Raw genomic sequence first — 20,210 nt, 5'->3', positions numbered from 1 at the left:
TCAGTTTCTTCGTCATCAGTAAGGTCCGTTCGCTCGGCGGAGTTAGCTCCGGCTCGGGTGCGCTCGTCTTGCAAATCATCTGGCTCGTCCGTCACATCCACTGCGTCTGGTTCGGTAGGATCATCTTGGTTCTCGCGTCTGGCAGGGTCGGCTCGGGTTGCGACTCTGGTGTTGTTGGTTGGTGTCGCGAACGTGAGTCTTGTTGGGTTGATGTCAGGCAAATTCCTCCGAGCTCGTGGCGGCCGAGTCTGGAAACGCGTGGTTTTTTGTTGCCCACGTGTTGCGATTTCGTCGACTCGCTGCGCCAAGGTTTTGTTAGCTTTCTCTTGGTCGTCAGCTTTTTTCTGGAATTTAACCATCAGGTCTTTCAGCTCGACTAGAGTCGCTATGATCGTCGGATCGGCTTGAGGATTCAGAGGGTTCGGAGGGTTCGGGATCCCTCCTCCGGCTGGTGGTGTCTGACGACCGTCTTCGTTCATCGTCCTTTTCGGTAATCGAGTTCTGCGTCTTAGAGTAAGAGAATTCTAAAGTATCCCCACAGACGGCGCCAAACTGTGGAAGTCGAAACTAACACAATCGAGATTTGTCTAGGGTTTTAATTTAGGGATACGATAAATGTGAATTCTCAAAGAACAACAGAAAACAATTGTAACCAAAGATGGTGTTCTTGATCTTATTGATGAAAAGAGTAGTTCTGATCGTACAAGAGTTTGATCGTAAAAGAAAAAGGTGTTTGTGCTGTGAGAGCTTTGCGTAGTGTAAATTCTAGAGCGATATTGCTTCCCTTCTGCGAGAGCCTTGAATCTCTTTATATAGGGGTGATAAACCGCCTCTCCAGCGATATTCTCGGAAGATTTCCATTTATCTTGAAGTCGGTGTAGAATATCGCGGATCAGGATAATTTCCTTATTCTTCGGAGTTTTTTGGAAGATTTCCTGATTTAAGTTGATCCTTCGTGATTCTTCCTTATCATTTCCGGGTTTATCGGAAGCGACCCTTCTTGTTCGGAAATGATGCCTTGCTTGAAAATGGTACTTTGAAAGCAAATATTTACTAAGTCTTTACCTCGGGCGATGATGAAGACTTCACCTCGGAGAAACTTGTGCAATCGGCTCGGGTTCACAGGAAGGACTGGCTCGGGCACTCTAGGATGGCTTGTTCGGGTGTCCCCGAGGCGATGGGCTCAGAAACTCCCGAAGCGACTAGGCTTGGGTACCCCCGAGGCAACTGGGCTCAAGTACTTCCGAGACGACTGGGCTCGGGTACCTTCGAGACGACTGGGCTCGGGTACCCCCGAGGCAACTGGGCGCGGGTACTCGAGACCTCTTGTTCAGGTATCCCCGAGGCGATGTGCTCGGGTGCTTGAGACGTCTTGTTCAGGTATCCCCGAGGCGATGGGCTCGGGTATCCTAAATCGATTAGATGGATAACCCGAGGTGAATGATGCGATGCCCCGAGGTGATCACTGAAAGACTCCCGAAGTGCTCTAAGTCTGGCTCGGCGCCAAAGGATGGAATCCGACCCCAACAGTAGTCTAAGAGCTCCTCTCATGAAAAACATTCTGGTGGACTTGGATTTAATGGTCCAAGAGCTTATTGACCCTATTTCTAAAACTTGGGATTCGGATATACTCCAGGGGCATTTTTTCCAAAGAGATATTGATCTCATCTGTAAGATCAAACCAATTATCTCTAGCCAAGATTTCTGGATTTGGCTTCATAATAAGAGTGGAGATTACTCTGTGAGATATGGCTACTGGCTTGCTTCTCGTGATCAGAATTGTGAGCTCTTTCAATCTACTGCTGCTCTGCCCTCCTTGAACCCAATTAAAGAGCTGGTTTGGACTGCCCTTGCTCCTTCCAAAATCAAAGTCTTCATGTGGAAAGCTGTCAATGGTGCAATCCCAGTTGCTGAGAAGCTGGCCTCTATAGGTATCTCCTTGGACCAGAGATGTCACGTTTGCGGGCTTGAAGGTGAATCAATCAACCATCTCCTCTTCATTTGCACTCTTGCTAGGCAGGTTTGGGCCCTTGCTGACATCCCCTCTCCTGAAAATGGTTTTGGTGGCCATTCTTTATACCACAATCTCCATTTCATCCTCAAACTGGCCAAGAGATCCACGGTTTAGGCTGAAAAAAGAAGAGCAGTCCCATGGATCTTATGGCGTCTTTGGAAGAATCGAAACAATCTTGTTTTTGAAGGTCTGATCTTTGTAGTGTAGGACATGATTGCAAAAATCCAAGAGGATGCTTCTGAATGGTTCCTAGCTCAACAAGTGGAAGAGGAGGCTGTGGTGAAAGATCTAAAGCATTCTCAAGTCTTAAAATGCTCTTGGAAACCACCTGAGAGGCCGTGGTTAAAATGCAATTTGGCCTCCACTTGGGACAGAGCAAATAGGGTTGGAGGTGTTGCTTGGGTTTTGCGAAATTCTTTTGGTGTAGTATTACTTCACAACATGAAATCTTTTGCTCTAGTTGATTCAAAAGATGAGGCTGATCTACAATACTGGCTTTGGACTATTGAAAGTATGTGTAGTCTCAAAATCAGATATGTGTGTTTTGCGGTTGAGGCAACTGATCTTTTGCAGGCTATGAGTAGACCTGCGGCTTGGCCTTCTTTCAAGCTCCAGTCTGAATTTATCTCTAAGGCGCTAGACTATGTTCCTTTATTGTTGGTGTCGGATCCCGCACCAGAGGTCCAGGACCAACCAAAGATTGCCACGTAGTCAGGGTAACGGCCCATAAAGGATAAAGCCCATTAGATCCACAAGTCAAAAGAACAATCGAAGTGGTTATCACCATAAGGAGAATCCGAAGTGACTGCACCTCGACACGAGTCCGGAGATGAAGTCATGGTTAAGTCGGTCCAAGGACATTTGGGCCAAAAGGTGAGGCCCATGAAGATCAGAATCAACTCAAATTCGAACGTTGAGCATTAAAATCAAAGATCAAAACGGACACATTTAAGAGAGAATAATTGTACTTAATTAGCCATTTAAATGTCATTTTTCTAGGTATAAATATAAAGGCCAATGGCCATGTAAAGGGGATCTTCTCTCTCGAGTAAGAAATACTATAGCAATTTTCGTAGCAATTCAATAAGCTTTTTGCATATCTATTTTTGTCCCTCAAGAGTAATCTTTCCTACTTAATAAAAATACTTGAGTGTGTGAATCCGACATCCATATTTTGGCGCCGTCTGTGGGGAGAGAAGATTCTTGAGAGGTCAGATTTTTATTTACTACATTTACATTTCCGAGATAAGCAGCAATGTCCGGAGGAGACGCCGTTGAGACATCATTGGCCGAAACCCTCAAAGCTATGCAGCAAACCATGTCGGACATATCACAAAAGTTCTCAGATATGGAAAAGGCCGTCGATACGTTGCAAACATCCCAGGTATCTCTTAGTCAAAACGTCAATACTATACAAACTCGTGTTCGCTCTTTAAGTGCAAGAAATCCTGTGGGAATCCGAAGGAGGATATTCAACTCGCCAAGTTCCGTTGCGCAAAATGAAACCAGCGGACAAACAACTCATGGTGCTACTAACAATGTAGTTCAGCCATTGGAGGGAGAGGCACAGCTCGAAGATGAAGCTCAACTTGCAGATCAATACGAGCAGGAAAACCTCGACCAGTTCGAGACTATGAGGAAGGTTAGCCAAGAACTAAAAGAAATGAAGTCAAAGTTCCATCAGGCTACGAGTTCGGAGCCGGATATCAATCGAGTCATTGAAGAAGCTAGGCGAACACCTTTCATTTCGCGAATCGCAAGTTTAAGAATCAAAGATTCTCGGAAGCTCAAGTTGGACCCTTACAGCGGGTTGGAGGATCCGAAGAGCTATCTCGCAGCTTTCCTGATAGCTGCCGAAAGAGTCGAATTGGATGAAGCTGATGAGGACGCAGGGGACTGCAAGCTCTTTTCGGAAAATCTATGTGGCCAAGCTCTAATGTGGTTCACCCAATTAGAGCCGGGTTCGATCAGTAATTTCGACGAACTATCAGCTGTGTTCTTAAAACAATATTCCATCCTTATGGACGAAAGTGTTTCGGATGCCGATCTTTGGAACCTGTCACAAGGATCAAATGAGTCACTTCGAGTTTTCATCACCAAGTTCAAAGGAGTGTTGTCAAAGCTCCCAAGAATCTCGCAGCAATCAGCTTTATCTGCCCTACAAAAAGGATTGCGACATGATTAAAGTTTTAAAGAGGATTTAATACTTCATAAACCAGACACAATTCAGGATGCACTCTTCCGCGCAAACAACTGGATGAAAGTAGAGGACGAAAAAGAAAATTTCGCCAAAAGAAATAAACAAGAAAAGCCGGCAATTACCGTCCCTATCAAGAAGTTCGAATCTAGGGAGAGCAAAGGACCAAGAAAATTTGGGTCGCAACCCTTTAACAGTACCGTCGGAAAGCAATTCCAAGGGAAAGGAAGGTCAAACACTTGGGTCCGTGATGAAAGTTTATATTGCGATATTCATAACGTAACCAGACATTTAACCAAGGATTGTAGTGTCCTTAAGAGGGGTCTCGCGGAGCTTTGGGCCAGTGGAGATCTTTCCCAATTCGATATAAAATATTTCGTAAAGGAATGCCACAAGTCAAAGGATAACTCCAAAGATCAAAATTCTAAAAGACCAAAGTTATCCAATGAGGAAGAGCCAAGGAGTTCGAAGGGTAAGATCAATGTGATTCTAGGAGGTTCTAAATTTTGCCGAGATTCGATAAGTTCCATCAAGAAACATAGGCGAAATGTTTTACTCAAAGCAAGTTTGAGTGAAGAAGTCGATTTTCAAGGTGCATCAATATCATTTGACAAAGAAGAAACGCGGCATCTCGAGAGACCTCATGATGATGCATTAGTCATTACCCTGGACGTTGCCAACTTCGAAGTATCAAGGATTCTAATCGATACGGGCAGTTCGGTCGATCTAATCTTTTTAAGTATTTTAGAAAGAATGGGAATTAGTCGGGCAGACATAATAGGGCCTCCATCTCCGTTAGTAGCATTCACAAGTGAATCAGCCATGTCCCTCGGAACAATCAAGCTACCAGTCCTTGCCAAACGGGTGTCAAAGATCGTGGATTTTGTTGTTTTTGATAAGCCCGCGGCTTACAACATCATCCTCGGGACTCCTTGGATTTATCAAATGAAGGTAGTCCCCTCTACGTATCATCAATGTATCAAATTTCCAGCACCAAATGGAGTGGAAACAATTCGGGGGGATCAAGAAGCTTCGAGAACATGTTATCTAGCTAGCCACCGTTTGAAGATTCAATAGCAATTAACGAAGCCCGAAAAAGAGGGACTAAGACAAAAAATTCCTAGCGGGCAGAAAAGAGATGATGTAGTAATCGAAGTAGTGTTGAAAGAAGACAAACCGGATCGGAAAATTCGAATTGGAGCTACTTTGACTGGGCAAATAAAAGAAGCTTTGATCGAGCTTTTAAGAAAAAACGAAACATCATTTGCATGGTCGGCGGCGGATATGCCTGGCATAGATCCAAGCATAATTTGTCATGAACTGAACGTGGATCCAAGTTTCAAGCCTATAAAGCAAAAAAGAAGAAAGCTCGGAGTAGAACGAGCAAAAATAGTAAACAACGAAGTGGACAAACTTTTAAAGATAGGGTCCATAAGGGAAGTACAATACCCGGAGTGGGTAGCAAACACCGTCGTGGTTAAAAAGAAGAATGGAAAAGATAGAGTTTGCATCGACTTCACGGACCTCAATAAAGCATGTCCTAAAGATAGTTTCCCGCTCCCGCATATAGATCGACTCGTAGAGTCCACCGCTGGGAATGAACTGCTGACCTTCATGGATGCTTTCTCGGGTTATAATCAAATAATGATGAACCCCGAGGACCAAGAAAAAACGTCATTTATCACGGATAGAGGTATCTATTGTTACAAAGTGATGCCTTTTGGTTTAAAAAATCCAGGAGCAACTTATCAACGGTTGGTTAACAAAATGTTCCACAATCATCTCGGGAAGACAATGGAAGTCTACATAGATGACATGTTGGTTAAATCATTAAAGAAGGAGGATCACGTTAAGCATTTAGAGGAATGTTTCGATATTCTCAATAAGTATCAAATGAAGCTGAACCCGGCAAAGTGTACATTCGGAGTCCCATCCGGAGAATTTCTCGGCTATATTGTGACAGAGAGAGGGATTGAGGCCAATCCAAACCAAATCAACGCCTTTCTAAACATGCAGTCTCCGAGAAACTTCAAGGAGGTACAGCGTTTGACTGGGCGGATCGCAGCTTTAAATCGTTTTATCTCGAGATCAACAGATAAGTCGTTGCCTTTTTACCAAATTCTAAAAGGAAACAAAGGATTCCTTTGGGATGAAAAGTGTGAAGAAGCTTTCGGGCAGCTTAAGGCATATTTAACTACCCCACCTATATTATCCAAACCGGAAGTGGACGAAAAGCTTTATCTGTACGTATCAGTTTCAAACCACGCGGTTAGTGGAGTCCTGGTCCGGGAAGACCGCGGAGAGCAGAAGCCGATTTACTATATAAGTAAGTCAATGACGGATCCGGAAACCAGATATACAATGATGGAAAAACTTGCACTCGCAGTAGTGACTTCAGCTCGGAAGCTGCGCCCATATTTTCAATCTCATCCGATCGAAGTATTAACCAACCAGCCACTCAGAACAATACTTCATAGTCCAAGTCAGTCCGGACATCTGGCGAAATGGGCGGTAGAATTGAGCGAGTACGATATAGAATTCAAAAGCCGAATCAGTATGAAGGCTCAGGTTTTAGCAGATTTCCTGACCGAACTACCAATACCTGGCACGCTAGAACAACTAGAGAACCAAACTTGGAAATTGCATGTAGATGGGTCTTCATCAAAGCAAGGATCCGGAGTGGGAATCAAGTTGGAATCTCAAACATTGGAAATTTTAGAACAATCATTCCGATTATTATTTAATGCTTCCAACAACGAGGCAGAATACGAAGCCCTAATTGCCGGACTTCGATTGGCACAAGGAGTTGGAGCTAAGGAAATAGTCGCTTATTGTGATTCGCAATTAGTAGTTAACCAGTTTAATGGAGACTACGAAGCCAAGGAATCAAGAATGGAAGCATACCTCGAAGTGGTGAAGGATCTATCTAAAAATTTCTCGAAATTCGAATTAATTCGCATACCCCGGGGAGAGAATACAACCGCGGACGCACTTGCCGCATTAGCATCAACATCAGATCCTGACTTGAAAAGAGTTATCCCAGTAGAATGCATTTCGGAACGAAGCATTCAAGACTCGTCGTTACAAGATCTCGAGCAGCGGCACGTGACCGTGACGAACCGGAGGTCGAACTGCCACCCATCAAACGGAGGAAATCAAAGGGATCAAACACATCTAATAAGGAACCTGTTGTCTTAGCAGAAGATGTGATTCCAGAAACAATATTAGAAACCGAGCCATTAATCGAGGAGGATGTTCTTGAACCAAACGAACATCCCAAACCAGAGCCACGAGTATTTCACAAGGTTGACCAAATTCCGGCTAAAGACTGGGGGCTGACTGGAGGGAGCCAATAAAGCACTACATCATGACAGGCGAGCTCCCAAAGAATAAGTGGCAGGCCAGGAAAATGAAAATCGTTAGCGCGAAATTTTGTCTATCAAAGGATGCATTATATAGACGAGGTGTCAGTGACCCTTACCTATTACGCATTTTTGGGCCCGAAGTCGAAATCGTCATGAGCGAAGTGCATGAAGGATTATGTGGGAGTCATTCATCAGGAAGAGCTATGGCTTTTAAAGTTAAAAGAATGGGATACTATTGGCCCTCTATAATCACGGATTCTGTTAAATTCGCCCAAAGATGTAAGCGCTGCCAACTCCATGCACCATTGATCCATCTACCTTTAGAGTTATTCTCTTCCATCTCCGCCCCATACCCGTTTATGAGGTGGTCAATGGACATCATTGGACCATTGCACAGATCAACTCGAGGTGTACAATACCTTTTGGTCTTGACGGACTACTTTTCGAAATGGATTGAAGCTGAAGCATATGTTGGCATCAAGGATTCGGCGGTGAAGACTTTCATTTGGAAGAATATTATATGTCGACATGGAGTTCCGTACAAAATAGTCACCGATAACGGGCCACAATTCATTTCACAAGAGTTTGATGCCTTTTGTGCGGACTGGGGAATCAAAGTCAGTTACTCTACTCCACGATATCCGCAAGGAAACGGTCAAGCCGAAGCCGCGAACAAGACGATACTGAGCAATCTCAAGAAACGTTTAAATCATCTAAAGGGAGGATGGTATGAAGAACTCCAACCCGTCCTATGGGCCTATCGTACAACCCCTAGGCGACCTACCGGAGAAACTCCATTCTCTTTGGTTTATGGCATGGAGGCAGTAGTACCAGCTGAACTGAACGTGCCCGAACTTCGCCGAACAGAAGCACCATTAAATGAGGAAGAAAATTTAGCAATGCTTAATGATTCACTAGATACCATAAATGAAAGGCGTGATCAAGCTTTGATTCGGATTCAGAACTACCAGCAGGCAGCAGCCCGATATTACAACTCTAAAGTCAAAAGTAGGCCTTTCTTCGTGGGAGATTATGTGTTAAGGCGCGTCTTTGACAATAAAAAAGAAGAAGGTGCCGGTAAACTCGGTATTAATTGGGAAGGACCTTATATTGTTACCGAAGTGGTTCGGAACGGTGTTTATAGATTGAAAGACTTAGAAGACAGGCCAGTCAAGCGACCTTGGAATGTGATCAACCTAAAGAAGTTTTATGTTTAAAGCTACATGCATTTTTTATGTACATGAACTACGGTGTGGCTTGATCCCGAAACGGGTACGTAGGCAGCTCGGAAACGAGTTCAACTATTAATAAAAATTTGTTTTATTTATTTATTAAAGGAAAAGGTTCGACTGAGCGAACAAGTGAAGCAGATAAAGGTTCGGCTATGCGAACATACAAGAGATTGGAAATAGAGCGTTTATTCAAACAAATAAGACGGAATGTCCCTCATCGTACACTTTGGATTAGGGAAATCTTGTTGACGAGCAGAACACTTCAACTCCTTGACCAGCAAGATCGAAGATTGGCATCATGCAGTCCGGAATTCGAACGAAGTCAGAGATTCCAAGCTCGATCCATTCTCCGGGGTGAGAGCCAAGGATGTGAAGTCTCTCGATACCGTAGTAAGCCTGCGTTGCATCCGGATAATCCTCTTCCAGAGTCTCCTCTTTTCCAATGTAAGCTTCTGATGTTGAAGCGCAAGTGCCTCTATGAATGCCATCGCTGTTCCTTGGTCTCTGATTGGGAGATCCCTGATCAAAGCGCACGGAGCTCGGATTGGAGATCTGAAGAAGCCGCGAGGTGGAAGAGGCTGCCTGTTTGGCTCATTTGGAACATCTTCGTTTATCATTCCAATCCTGGAGAAGTCGGGCATAGATTCTGAACATCGAAAGTTGAACTCCATACCTGCTAAAATGAAAAAGAGTGGTGAGGAGTAAAGGGAAATCGAGACTAAAATTTATAAGAACGTCATATCCCTTGGAGTGATTCGCGGAGAGATTTATGCTCTTAAACCAATCCTGCATTAAAAGGCGTATCTCCGAGAATATTTTTAAGAATAAGGAAAATTGCAAATGTTTCCATAAATAAAAAAAAGAGGGCCGAAGCCCATTACGAGTTCAAAATAGGAGCAGAGTTAGGGAACATTTAAGGAAGAGGCTCAGGAACAGGCTCCTTCATCGCCGGTTTGATTTTCGAAGTGGACGCCTTGTTCTTGGCATCCACTTCGGAACGATCCCGAACGCGTTTCCGACAGGTGCTGGTATCCTCCTCGCCTTCTTCTTCGCCATCAGATGGAGCGGTATAGATCGGGGCATTCACGGGCCCCGGAACTCCCTTAGCACGGAGATACATCCGGAGCATCTTCGGGATCTCAGCAACAGAATCAAAATTCCGCCATTCCCATTGAAAGGGATCACTTTCCAGAGCTCTTATCTTCCTCTCCACACGGGCGATGCGAGCTTCTAGTGTTTGCCTTTTGAGACCTAGCCGCTGCCTCTCGTCGCACAAGCGACGGTGCTTGTCGACAACCTAGAATAAAGATAAGTAGGTAAAAAGGAGAAAGCGGAAAGTTTTGATCAAAGAAGATAAGTACTAAACCTTATCCAGGAAATCGCAAGCCTCTTTCTTTTCCTTTGAAGGGAAGTGAAACACGGCGTGCGGGAAGAGGACACCTGCCGACTCAAAACCATCACCAGACAGAAAAAGCGGGCTGCCGGGATCAACGGGGACTACGTTTTCGTTTTCCATTGATGTGGTGCTTGTTGAATGAATTATGAAGTTTCTTAAGAAAAGATTAAAGGCAAACAATCTCCTATTTATAATAGGAATAGGGTTTGTCTTGGAAGCGAAAAATCATTAATAATGGCGTGCCCAAGCAACTTAAACCATTTTTGGAAATCGAGAAAAGGCAGTTATTGCATTAAAGACGAGCCGCTTTTCCTACTTTCAAGAAATAAGAAGGGAAAGAGCAACCGTCGCATTAACTACAAACGTTTCTAAGGCCCAAGCCCAATAAATTTACCGAGTTGACTAAACCCGAAGTGGGGAACTCGCTTTAAGCCGAGCTCAGTTCTCGCATTCTAAAGAGAAAGGTCTGATCAGCCTAAAAATCTCGAAAACATAACCACAAGGCCACAAAAGATTAAAAGCGGACTTTGCAAACCCGCACATAATTTTAACCAAACCCTCTTGGGATCATAACCTAGAAAAGTTTAAAAGCCTCTTCAGGCGAATATTTTGTTTAAGAAAAAAAAGGTAATTATAAAGCCTCCTTAGGCAAAAACAAGTTCAAAATTAAGTTTTGAAATAAATGAGACAATCCCCAATTTAAAGTGGACACAGCCACTACGGGTTAACGGCCACCTCGGACTCCGTCTCGGCTGTCAAAGTTTCATTCACCTCCTTGGCTGGTGCTTAGTCAAGCGAAGCTCCTGGTCTGCTTTCCACGGTACAAGCATCCGTCGGGGTGACCTCCGGTACGGCTGGAACTTCGGGAGGGGCGGCATCTTCCACCTCACTTGAGCCTAGGAAGGATAGTTTCAGTCAACAAAAAAATATATATATGATAGGGCAAGAAAAAGATAGTAAGTATCAAGAGCTGGAGATTACCTTCCCAGTCTAGACCCGATTCACTTGGGGGAGGTGATTCAGTAAAAAATTCCTCGAAGTGCTGTGGGTTGAAGGTTGAAGCAGGAAGAGCTGCCAAGCGACTCCGTTTTTCAGATAAATTAGCGGTCAATTCGGATCTTTCTTGCGCTTCGGAGAAATCTTTGTCATGGATCTGATCCAACAGGATCAGGTTGCTCTCGTGCTCTTTGATGTCAGATTCTAGATCTGACCTAGATTTCTCAGTTTGGATAAAGCGGATAGCCCCTTGGATCAATTCTATCCCGCGTCCCTTGACCTCTTTTCTGGCCTTCGATGCTGACCTTGCTAACTCGGAATCACGCAACTTGGCGATCGCCTGGTACTTCGCGTGAAGCTCGGTAAGTTGGTTGTTCAGGGTATCGGCGGATGATTCAGACTCATGAAGTCTACCCTGAACACCAGAAAGTTCATCCTGGAGCTTGTAATTCCGGTCGTACTGGTCCTGCAGCTCCCCCTTTATCTTCGCAAGCTCGGATGATAGACCACCAACCTTGTCCTCCAGATCATGCTTGGAGTCGGTAGAAGAACGGAGCTCAGCCTCGAGATTAGAAAACTTGGTCTTCAACGGGTCAATCGCGTTCTCCCGACCAAGGACCAACCGTTCGTAATGTTCATTATGTCATTAAGCTCGCCGTTAGCCTGATATTACACATAAACCCGGAATGACGGATCAGTTCGAAGAATGACAGTGAAGTCAGAAAAATGAAGCGGAACTAACCCGAGATGAATGATGAGCATGAAGTAGGTATCGTTCACAAATTGCAGAGCGCCACTTGTTGAACTCCGGCAGGATCGCACCTGATCAGGTTTTGAAGCACCGAAAAACGTTACCCTCTTTTTCCATGGATACGAAAGCAAAAGAGGAAAGGTCTTAGAAATTCAAAATAAGTACAAGACAAAAAGAAAAGAATACATGTATATCATCATACCTGAGAGCGATTTGATCTGAGGAACAAGAACAGGCTTTGTCTTCGGAAAGTCATCTCGAGACTCAGAACTTTCCTTCTGAGAAGCTGCACCCAAGTTCGTCTTCTCGCCACTACGTTGAGAAGAAGAAGACATATCGACAGGACGAGGAGGACCCATTGGTTCAGTAGGAGGGGACGATCGAGGAGAACAGTCAGTCCGGGCCCTTGACTTCTCTCTTCGCGGAGAAGAACCACTGCGGGATGACTTGTCCCTCTTTTTGCGAATTAAATCCTTAAGCGGTTCGTTGCTAAAGTCATCTCGGGAAGAACGAGGAGAGTCACGGTTAGGAGATTGGGGCCTCCGGGGAGGACGGTCATCGTGACGTTCACGTCGAGGTGTCAATCTAAAAACGGCGACGGATCTGGCTCCTTCGGTGCTACCGTCGTCAACCAATAAGGTTTTGCTATAATCTTTTTTGTCAATGGCGGTCGCAAAGAACGCCTTGTTCTCATCACAAGCCTCAGCCATCGGTTTGGAAATCATTTTTCGCTGGGCAGTGAGAGCCCGAACTGACATTCCCTGGGTTGAGGGAGGAGGCGGAAGATGATGAAGTTGATTGGGAGGGCTCATCCTGAGTTTTCGATTGGCTTCTATGAACCGTTTGAGAGTGAAAAAATTCCAAAGGGTTTCTCCTTCGAGGATTATTTTGAAGAAGCCAATGAATTCTTCAGTTGGTAAAGTTGGAGCGACGAAAGCTGCGAAGTGAAAATAACAAGTTTAATCAATAGAATAAAATAAATTGGAGGAATGTATGCGACCTAATTTCTACCAGGTTTCGCGGACCACTTCGATGGGAGTAAATCTGATAGACTTCCAATCGAAGCAGGGGTTTTCTTAATCAGGAACCAAGGGTGATGCCAATTTTCATCCTTGTTTGGAAGATGTGAAATGATGTTCCTGTTAGCGTTAGGGTATGCCGAGAAATACCCTGTCTTCTTTGATGAACTTCTCACGCTTAGAAGCTCATTCAGCTCGGGGACCCTTATAATGTATCCGGCTTTCGCCGCTACTGTTATAATTCCGAGTATGGTTCGGAGAAGATTGGGGGTTAATTGAGGAAGAGCGATCTCGAGAACCGCCAAGTACCGAACTAGGGCTTCGGGAAGTGGGAAGGTTAATCCGCAACCCTTGAAATAAATCTCGTACACACAGAAGTAACCATCGCGATGGTTCTCTGGGGATTCTGTGGGGTCAGCTATTTGTGCTTCTGCCATAATTATCGGCGGAATCCGGCAAAGCTCTCTCAACCGCTCGAGGGATTGAAGAGTGCAAGTGGATCTATAGTGCGGACCGGCAATATCATTAGGGCGAGTGCACTCGTCATTACTAGAGCGCCTATCGTCGAATGACGGAGATTCGGGTCTTTCAGAATCAGAAGTCATTGGGGAAAATGAAAGGTTCGAGATCCGACGAGGAGAAATTTGGCGAAGGAAAAGAAGAGAGAAGTTTCGAATAAAGTGCAAATGTAAAAGTAAAAGTAGAAAATGATGATGAAAAGAAGTTACCTTACACAAGCTAAATGATGGAACCGCCTCGGAAGTTGTGTGCGAAGTGGGAAGGTTTTTCCCGTTTTAATAGTAATTAATTAATATACGGTCATAATGATGACAAATGTCACTCGGTTAAAAATGGCTAGTGCCAAAATTAAAGGAGTGATGAGATTTTCGGCGGGAAATCAGAAAGATTCTCGAGCGCAATCTTTGGTCATTTAAGCATTTAAAGTCCTCCGAATTGGAATGGCACTTCAAAAAACTTGGGGGGCTAATTGTTGGTGTAGGATCCCGCACCAGAGGTCCAGGACCAACCAAAGATTGCCACGTAGTCAGGGTAACGGCCCATAAAGGATAAAGCCCATTAGATCCACAAGTCAAAAGAACAATCGAAGTGGTTACCACCATAAGGAGAATCCGAAGTGACTGCACCTCGACATGAGTCCGGAGACGAAGTCATGGTTAAATCGGTCCAAGGACATTTGGGCCAAAAGGCGAGGCCCATGAAGATCAGAATCAACTCAAATTCGAACGTTGAGCATTAAAATCAAAGATCAAAACGGACACATTTAAGAGAGAATAATTGTACTTAATTAGCCATTTAAATGTCGTTTTTCTAGGTATAAATATAAAGGCCAATGGCCATGTAAAGGGGATCTTCTCTCTCGAGTAAGAAATACTATAGCAATTTTCGTAGCAATTCAATAAGCTTTTTGCATATCTATTTTTGTCCCTCAAGAGTAATCTTTCCTACTTAATAAAAATACTTGAGTGGGTGAATCCGACATCCACATTTATGGAAACTGAGCAAAGAGGATAGGAAAGCTAATAGAGGTGCTCTTTTGATCGCAAATAGTGTAACCTTGGAGGATCGAAGACAAACATACGTAACTTCAGGCTACCCCTTTTGGTTAAAGGATTTGTTCACAGAAGAGATGTGTGTTGTTTAGTTGTAATGCGTTTTTTGTTTTCTCTGATGGTGATTGTCTTCGATCATATATTTTTTGGGACTTGTTGTAAATCGTTAACAGCTCTTTTGCTAATGAAATTATTCAGTCGAAAAAAGAAAGATAATGCTCTTTTTAGTACTTTTTTTTTGTGAGCGTTATTTCTAGTACCTTAAACTCAATTTTAAGGATATTTACAAACTTCGCAGAAAAAACAAAAAAAAAACAATTTCCTGAGAATAGTTTTCTCCTAAACGGATCTTAATCGTGATTGAACTACATGTTAAAACGTTGGGGTAAATTGCGGGATTAATCTTTGCCAAATGAACACCCTTGCTATCACATTCACAGTATGACACAATTTCCTTATGGTACGAACCCATATTTTTGTATGGATGATTTTACCCGCATTTCATTTTTCACCTCTTTCATGGCAGCATGCATACTCAGCCTCATAACTAGTCGACAAAGCTATAATCTATTTAACTTTGAAGCCAAAAATTACACTACCATTAAAAATGTATACATATCCGATCCACTAATCCGAAAATAATGGTGAGCTTATATATATTTTTCAGATTCCTAAATATTCCAATTAAAAACTTTCAATTTCCTAAATTGCTTATTAACTTACTAATAACTTCCCCTCTACAATTTCTCCGATCTTAAGCATGTCATCACAGACATATGGTGGCCAATATATAACATAAGCATACAAAACCTTATCCTATATGTTATCTCGTGCTCGATCACAGAATTGATCTTTTGATTGACAAAACAAAAGAGTATTATCCGGTTCTACTTTCGATGTTGAACGTCTTGAAAACTTTTTTCACATACTCCTTTTATGATAGATTAAGATTTTCTTTCATTATGTTAATTCTCATTCCAAAAATTTAGTTTGATCAAATTACTAATTAATATTTAATGATTAGTTATTGTTATCTAGAAATGAAATAATAATAATTAAAGTTTATTTTTTTTGTAAATACTATAAGTTTATAATAAAAAAAATCTAACCAATATAATTTGGATATATATATCCAAATTATATTTGTGGAAGCCATATCTATGTTAGTGGAAGCCATATATCAAATCGTTTTCAGTGCCAAGTAAAATTGACGTTTTATAATAATTCAATGGGGCAAAAGAACCTGGTGTATATTAAACAAGCAAACCCATAATAATAAAGAAAAGCTGATTGTACGAAATAAAATTAAAAAATCATAACAATAATTGTTTAACCTAGAACCTGATATTTGGCTCTACCGTGTTCTCTCCTCTTTGTATAAATAGCCGTTACTCTTTTTCACTACCAACAACACTTAGAGAACAAGCAGAGGAATATAACTTTTTTTTTCTTTTTCCTTTTCGCTTTTTTACAACATTGTAAGATGCACTACACACGCATCTCACCGGTTTTAGTACCATCTCCGCCACCAACAACCGCCGTTGAATCTAGCGGCGGTGGGCCGATGATAGCTACCGTTTTCATGGCCCTCCTCCTTCCTTGCGTTGGCATGTGCATCGTCTTCCTAATATATCTCTTCCTCTTGTGGTGTTCCACACGTCGTCGTATTGAACGTCTTCGATTTGCGGAACCTGTTAAACCGGTCACCGGTAAAGGCCTTTCGGTGTTAGAGCTCGAGAAAATCCCTAAACTCACCGGAAAAGAGCTTGCCATAATAGCTAGGTCGACGGAGTGTGCCGTTTGCCTTGAAGATATAGAGAGTGGTCAATCGGGTCGTCTAGTTCCCGGTTGCAACCATGGGTTTCACCGATTATGTGCTGACACGTGGCTATCTAACCACACGGTTTGTCCAGTTTGCCGCGCCGAGCTGGCTCCGAACATTCCTCAATGTAATGAAAATCAAAGTCCATGTTAAAAACAGAATCTTTAAAATTATTCTTTCCTTCTTTTTTACTCGTTTTGTGTACTTGTCTTGTTTAAATTTTGTACTGCCTTTTGTGTAAGCGTTATAGAGAGAAGTTTCCAGGTATTAGTTGTTTTTTGTTGTACATGAAATTAATTTTAGAGTAAAGTAAAAAATTTATAGTTTTGCCATTGTATTTACAACAATTTTTCTACACCCATTACAATAAGTATATCAGTGATAGAGTTAAATTCGGAGCTGCAGAATAGTAAATCAGATCACTATTAATGTAATGATTACTTTTGCCCACACAACATATAATGAAAACTATGATATCAATAAACAAATAAGTACATAAAGACATATTTTGGGTATTTATTTAATAATGGAGGTCAAAATATTTTGACAGATGGCACTGTAAAGATCTGCCAGAATATGGGGAGATTAATTCCATAAAGATGTAAATTTTTCTTAATTTCGAGAAATTTTTCAAAATTTTCCATAAAGATTAATTCTATCGTGATTGGTTTTGAAGGTTTTCAAATCAAGTGGTATTAAATCGCTATCTCTTAAAGTGTTTGAAACTTTAAAACAAAGATGTAAATAATTCTCTGCCTATATTTCTTGGGTCGATTAATATGGTAAGAAAATGAACTGTCCAGCTGCATGCTTTTTTATTAACGCGTTTCTAAAACAATATCGAATTTACTAAAAAAAAGTGATTGGATGCATTTACTTCTTCTTTTAAGATAAATTGTCACCACCATCTTTTTCCAATCACCAATGATAATAAACCCATTCATTGGATTCAATAAAATAATATACTTTCTGGGAAATTTTTGTTTATATGATTACATGTAAATCACACTATTTATTTTGGGGCAAAAATGTAAATCACACTTTAATTGAGTTTGCATAGTTTCAGTTTTTTTTTTTTTTGGGGCTTTTAATCCTTCTTAATTCAGCGAACTAATTAAAAAACAACATTAGATAGTTTTAGTCAGGATTTGAAACATATGTAAGAAAAAAAAGTAATATAATTTTCAACAAAATATTAAGTTCAAACCTGATTTTACATTTAACAACGTGTAAATTGGCCATTGGACCATGTACAAATGTACATTAGTTATTTTCCTTGGACGACATTGTTCAAATAGTCATTAACAAAGAGAAATTGTTCAAATAGACAGAAATAAATGAATATATCTGTGGCAGTCAATACCATAATTAATATTGTTGGTTGTCTGTAACGTAAGTCTTTGGGCAACAATATTTGTGGGTTTCGAGTTTGTTGGCGTGAAGGAAATGGAAAATATCTCAATTGGTAAAGAAGTAGGGGGAAAACCACTTTTTGTGGCTTTGACAAATCAGGTGCCAAAGTTGTTGCTTTGTCTCTTGAACGAAGGAAAAAAATCAAAGGAAAAATTTAAGACTCATATGAATACAAAAGTATTACATGAATAATGTAAACAAAAAGAGAATGTGTGATTGGGGGGAGAGCAATCGCCAGCTAGCAAGTGGGATACATCTGTCTCTTAGATTAAACTTCATTTGAGTGCCTTTATCAAAAAAGGGCAATAAAACATTTGAATTGGTTACGCCTACTTTATACATTTCTTTATCATAAAGCCTTTATGTAGTGCTCCGAAAATTATCTTCAATCTCTTTTTCGACTCCTTATTTGGTTTGTTCTAATCTAGATACACTATATAAACATAAATTAACAAAGTATAAGAAATACTATAAATAATTTGACAATGACATATAGTGCTAGGTGTTAGCCACTCTTACACTTGTTAGTTTTGAGACTTTAAAATGTATAAATGCAAGAGATGAGTCTTTGAAATCCTATATCGATTTAAGGTTTACATTCTAGTTGTCAAGATTGAGAGTGGAGGCCTGGAGGGTAAGAACACATTAACACTACAATGATAAGATTTTAAATATGCTAGAATGAATTTCCCGGATGTGATAGTGCTTGGGGCTCTTTTCTCCAAACAAGAAGTCATGGATGTCGTTTGGTTATCCGAGAAATTAGATCTTCCTCGAGTCATCGAAAACTAACGACCGATGGAGTCAGCCCGCATGGAGTGTGTTGTGGAAGGTATTGTCATTAAGAGCTGGAATCTAGACTTTCTTCAATAGGGCGGCCGGGTAAATGGCGGATGAGCGCAATATCATATTATGTTTTCATGAAGTGGGATTAACCGAGAGAATCATTGTTGTTCTATTAGGTTGGCTGGTTATAGAAGACAAGTTATTTACAAAACCGAGTAGCGGCAACCGTTGCTAATTATCATCAAGCTTCTTACACTTCAGCTTAATCATGCATCGTACATGGAGCAATGGACATAGTATGAAAGTAATGATTAAAGAGTTTTAAAATCTTAAAGTACTACAAGTGCATAGAATATCAAAGTAATATTTTTGTGGCCCAACCTCATTGAAATTATATATATGAAAGTTGTCTAATTCTCTCAATGTGAGTGTCATATCGTCAGAAGCCGCCACATGTCATCACCATAAATTTATTAAAAACATTTATGTTAAAAACTCATTAAATTATCTTATGTTTAAAATCTGAAATAATTGCGGTAATCGATGCGTTTTATCAAGGTCGGCCCAAGATAAATTGCTTGCAAAATTTATTTTTGACCAGTCATTGAACACATTTTTTAAAAAATTATATAAAAAATATAATAAAGAGAATTGAACCTGGCATCTATGAGGAGAGAATGAAAGAGTAACCACTCTATCACAATAGATTTTTGAAAAATGATACCGTTAAATTGTTTTATAGATATTTGCTGCCTAAAATCCTTTCTTTACGGGCTCTATCCTTGGGCTATTCCCAAACCCAATTTTTTGTTTTTCCCACGTTAACCCAACCCAAAATTTTGGGCCTAAATATTATAAATGCCCAATAAATACTAACACTCTCACACATTATTCACGAGAGAAACCAACAACTCTCAACACTTAGAAAAATCTGAAACCCTAGCCTCCTCTCTTCATCCCTTCATCTCTTTGTCTCTTCATCGTCACATCTCTTCACCATTGAACTGCCATGGCTTCCTCCAGCCGACAGCAGGACCGCCGGCATCCACGAAACTCTGGCTCGGGTCCGGCAGGTACGTTTTCTTCGTCTCTTCTTCTCCTTCTCGATTTTTTGTTAGATCTGATGTTATTGTGGATGTTTAGGACTGTCTAGGATTCAATTAGTCTATGCCTTTTCTCGATTTTCTCTTTGTTCGATTTCACTCTTTGTCTAGGGTTATAGATCTTTTGTTTATGATTTGTACTTGTTTCTGATTTTTTTGCAAGAGCTAAACCATCGAACGGTACCTCCTGGAGCTGTACCAAATGGAACTGTACCACCAGGAGCCACTCCATCTCCAAGCGCTACGTCGTCACATGCAAACAACTGCAGCCAAAGAACTCTTGATGCATTGCTGAGTGCTCCTGAAAGAGACTCCCAGCCACACCTGCACCCAAGGAAGCTTAATGGAGCTTTATGGTTAGTTTAAAATAACCACACAATGTTTGTTTGGTTTGAATAAGTTTCTTCATTGTTGTCTTCGAATCTAATGTTTTGTTCTCTTTTCTCAGGTTTGGTGTTGACCCCTCTGTCTACAAATTCATTCGCACAACATGGCAAAGCAATTTCATGGGACCATGGAAGAACTGGTGATAGTAAGATTTTAAC

At 41.5% G+C, this 20,210-nt stretch overlaps 2 protein-coding genes, 1 long non-coding RNA gene and 1 pseudogene across 4 annotated transcripts; 2 read left to right on the top strand and 2 right to left on the bottom strand.

The window, feature by feature from the left end:
• Nucleotides 1–9,665: 9,665 nt before the first annotated feature.
• On the bottom strand, nt 9,666–10,389 carry LOC110225862. Of its 2 annotated transcripts, XM_021016076.1 has the most exons (3): nt 10,175–10,389; nt 10,051–10,105; nt 9,666–9,810 (listed from the first exon to the last, which is right to left on the bottom strand). In XM_021016076.1, the coding sequence occupies exons 1-3, from the start codon at nt 10,322–10,324 to the stop codon at nt 9,722–9,724; spliced, it is 294 nt and encodes a 97-aa protein (XP_020871735.1). In that variant the 5' UTR covers nt 10,325–10,389; the 3' UTR covers nt 9,666–9,721. The 2 variants fall into 2 exon arrangements, with proteins under 2 accessions (XP_020871735.1, XP_020871734.1); XM_021016075.1 differs by having other exon boundaries at nt 9,666–10,066.
• Nucleotides 10,390–10,990: 601 nt separating this feature from the next.
• LOC110225735 lies at nt 10,991–13,590 on the bottom strand (annotated as a pseudogene).
• Nucleotides 13,591–15,946: 2,356 nt separating this feature from the next.
• Nucleotides 15,947–16,695, top strand: LOC9299889 (E3 ubiquitin-protein ligase ATL23). Its single transcript, XM_021022161.1, has one exon. The coding sequence runs from the start codon at nt 16,025–16,027 to the stop codon at nt 16,514–16,516; it is 492 nt and encodes a 163-aa protein (XP_020877820.1). The 5' UTR covers nt 15,947–16,024; the 3' UTR covers nt 16,517–16,695.
• Nucleotides 16,696–17,600: 905 nt separating this feature from the next.
• Nucleotides 17,601–20,197, top strand: LOC110225579. Its single transcript, XR_002329845.1, has 3 exons — nt 17,601–18,608; nt 18,739–20,021; nt 20,114–20,197. It is a non-coding gene; the product is annotated as an uncharacterized LOC110225579 (long non-coding RNA).
• Nucleotides 20,198–20,210: the final 13 nt, after the last annotated feature.

Source organism: Arabidopsis lyrata (genome assembly GCF_000004255.2).
Source record: "Arabidopsis lyrata subsp. lyrata unplaced genomic scaffold ARALYscaffold_8, whole genome shotgun sequence".
Taxonomy (NCBI): Eukaryota; Viridiplantae; Streptophyta; class Magnoliopsida; order Brassicales; family Brassicaceae; genus Arabidopsis; species Arabidopsis lyrata.
Note: the sequence above shows the minus strand (reverse complement) of the source record. Positions and strands in the feature narration are given on the sequence as shown.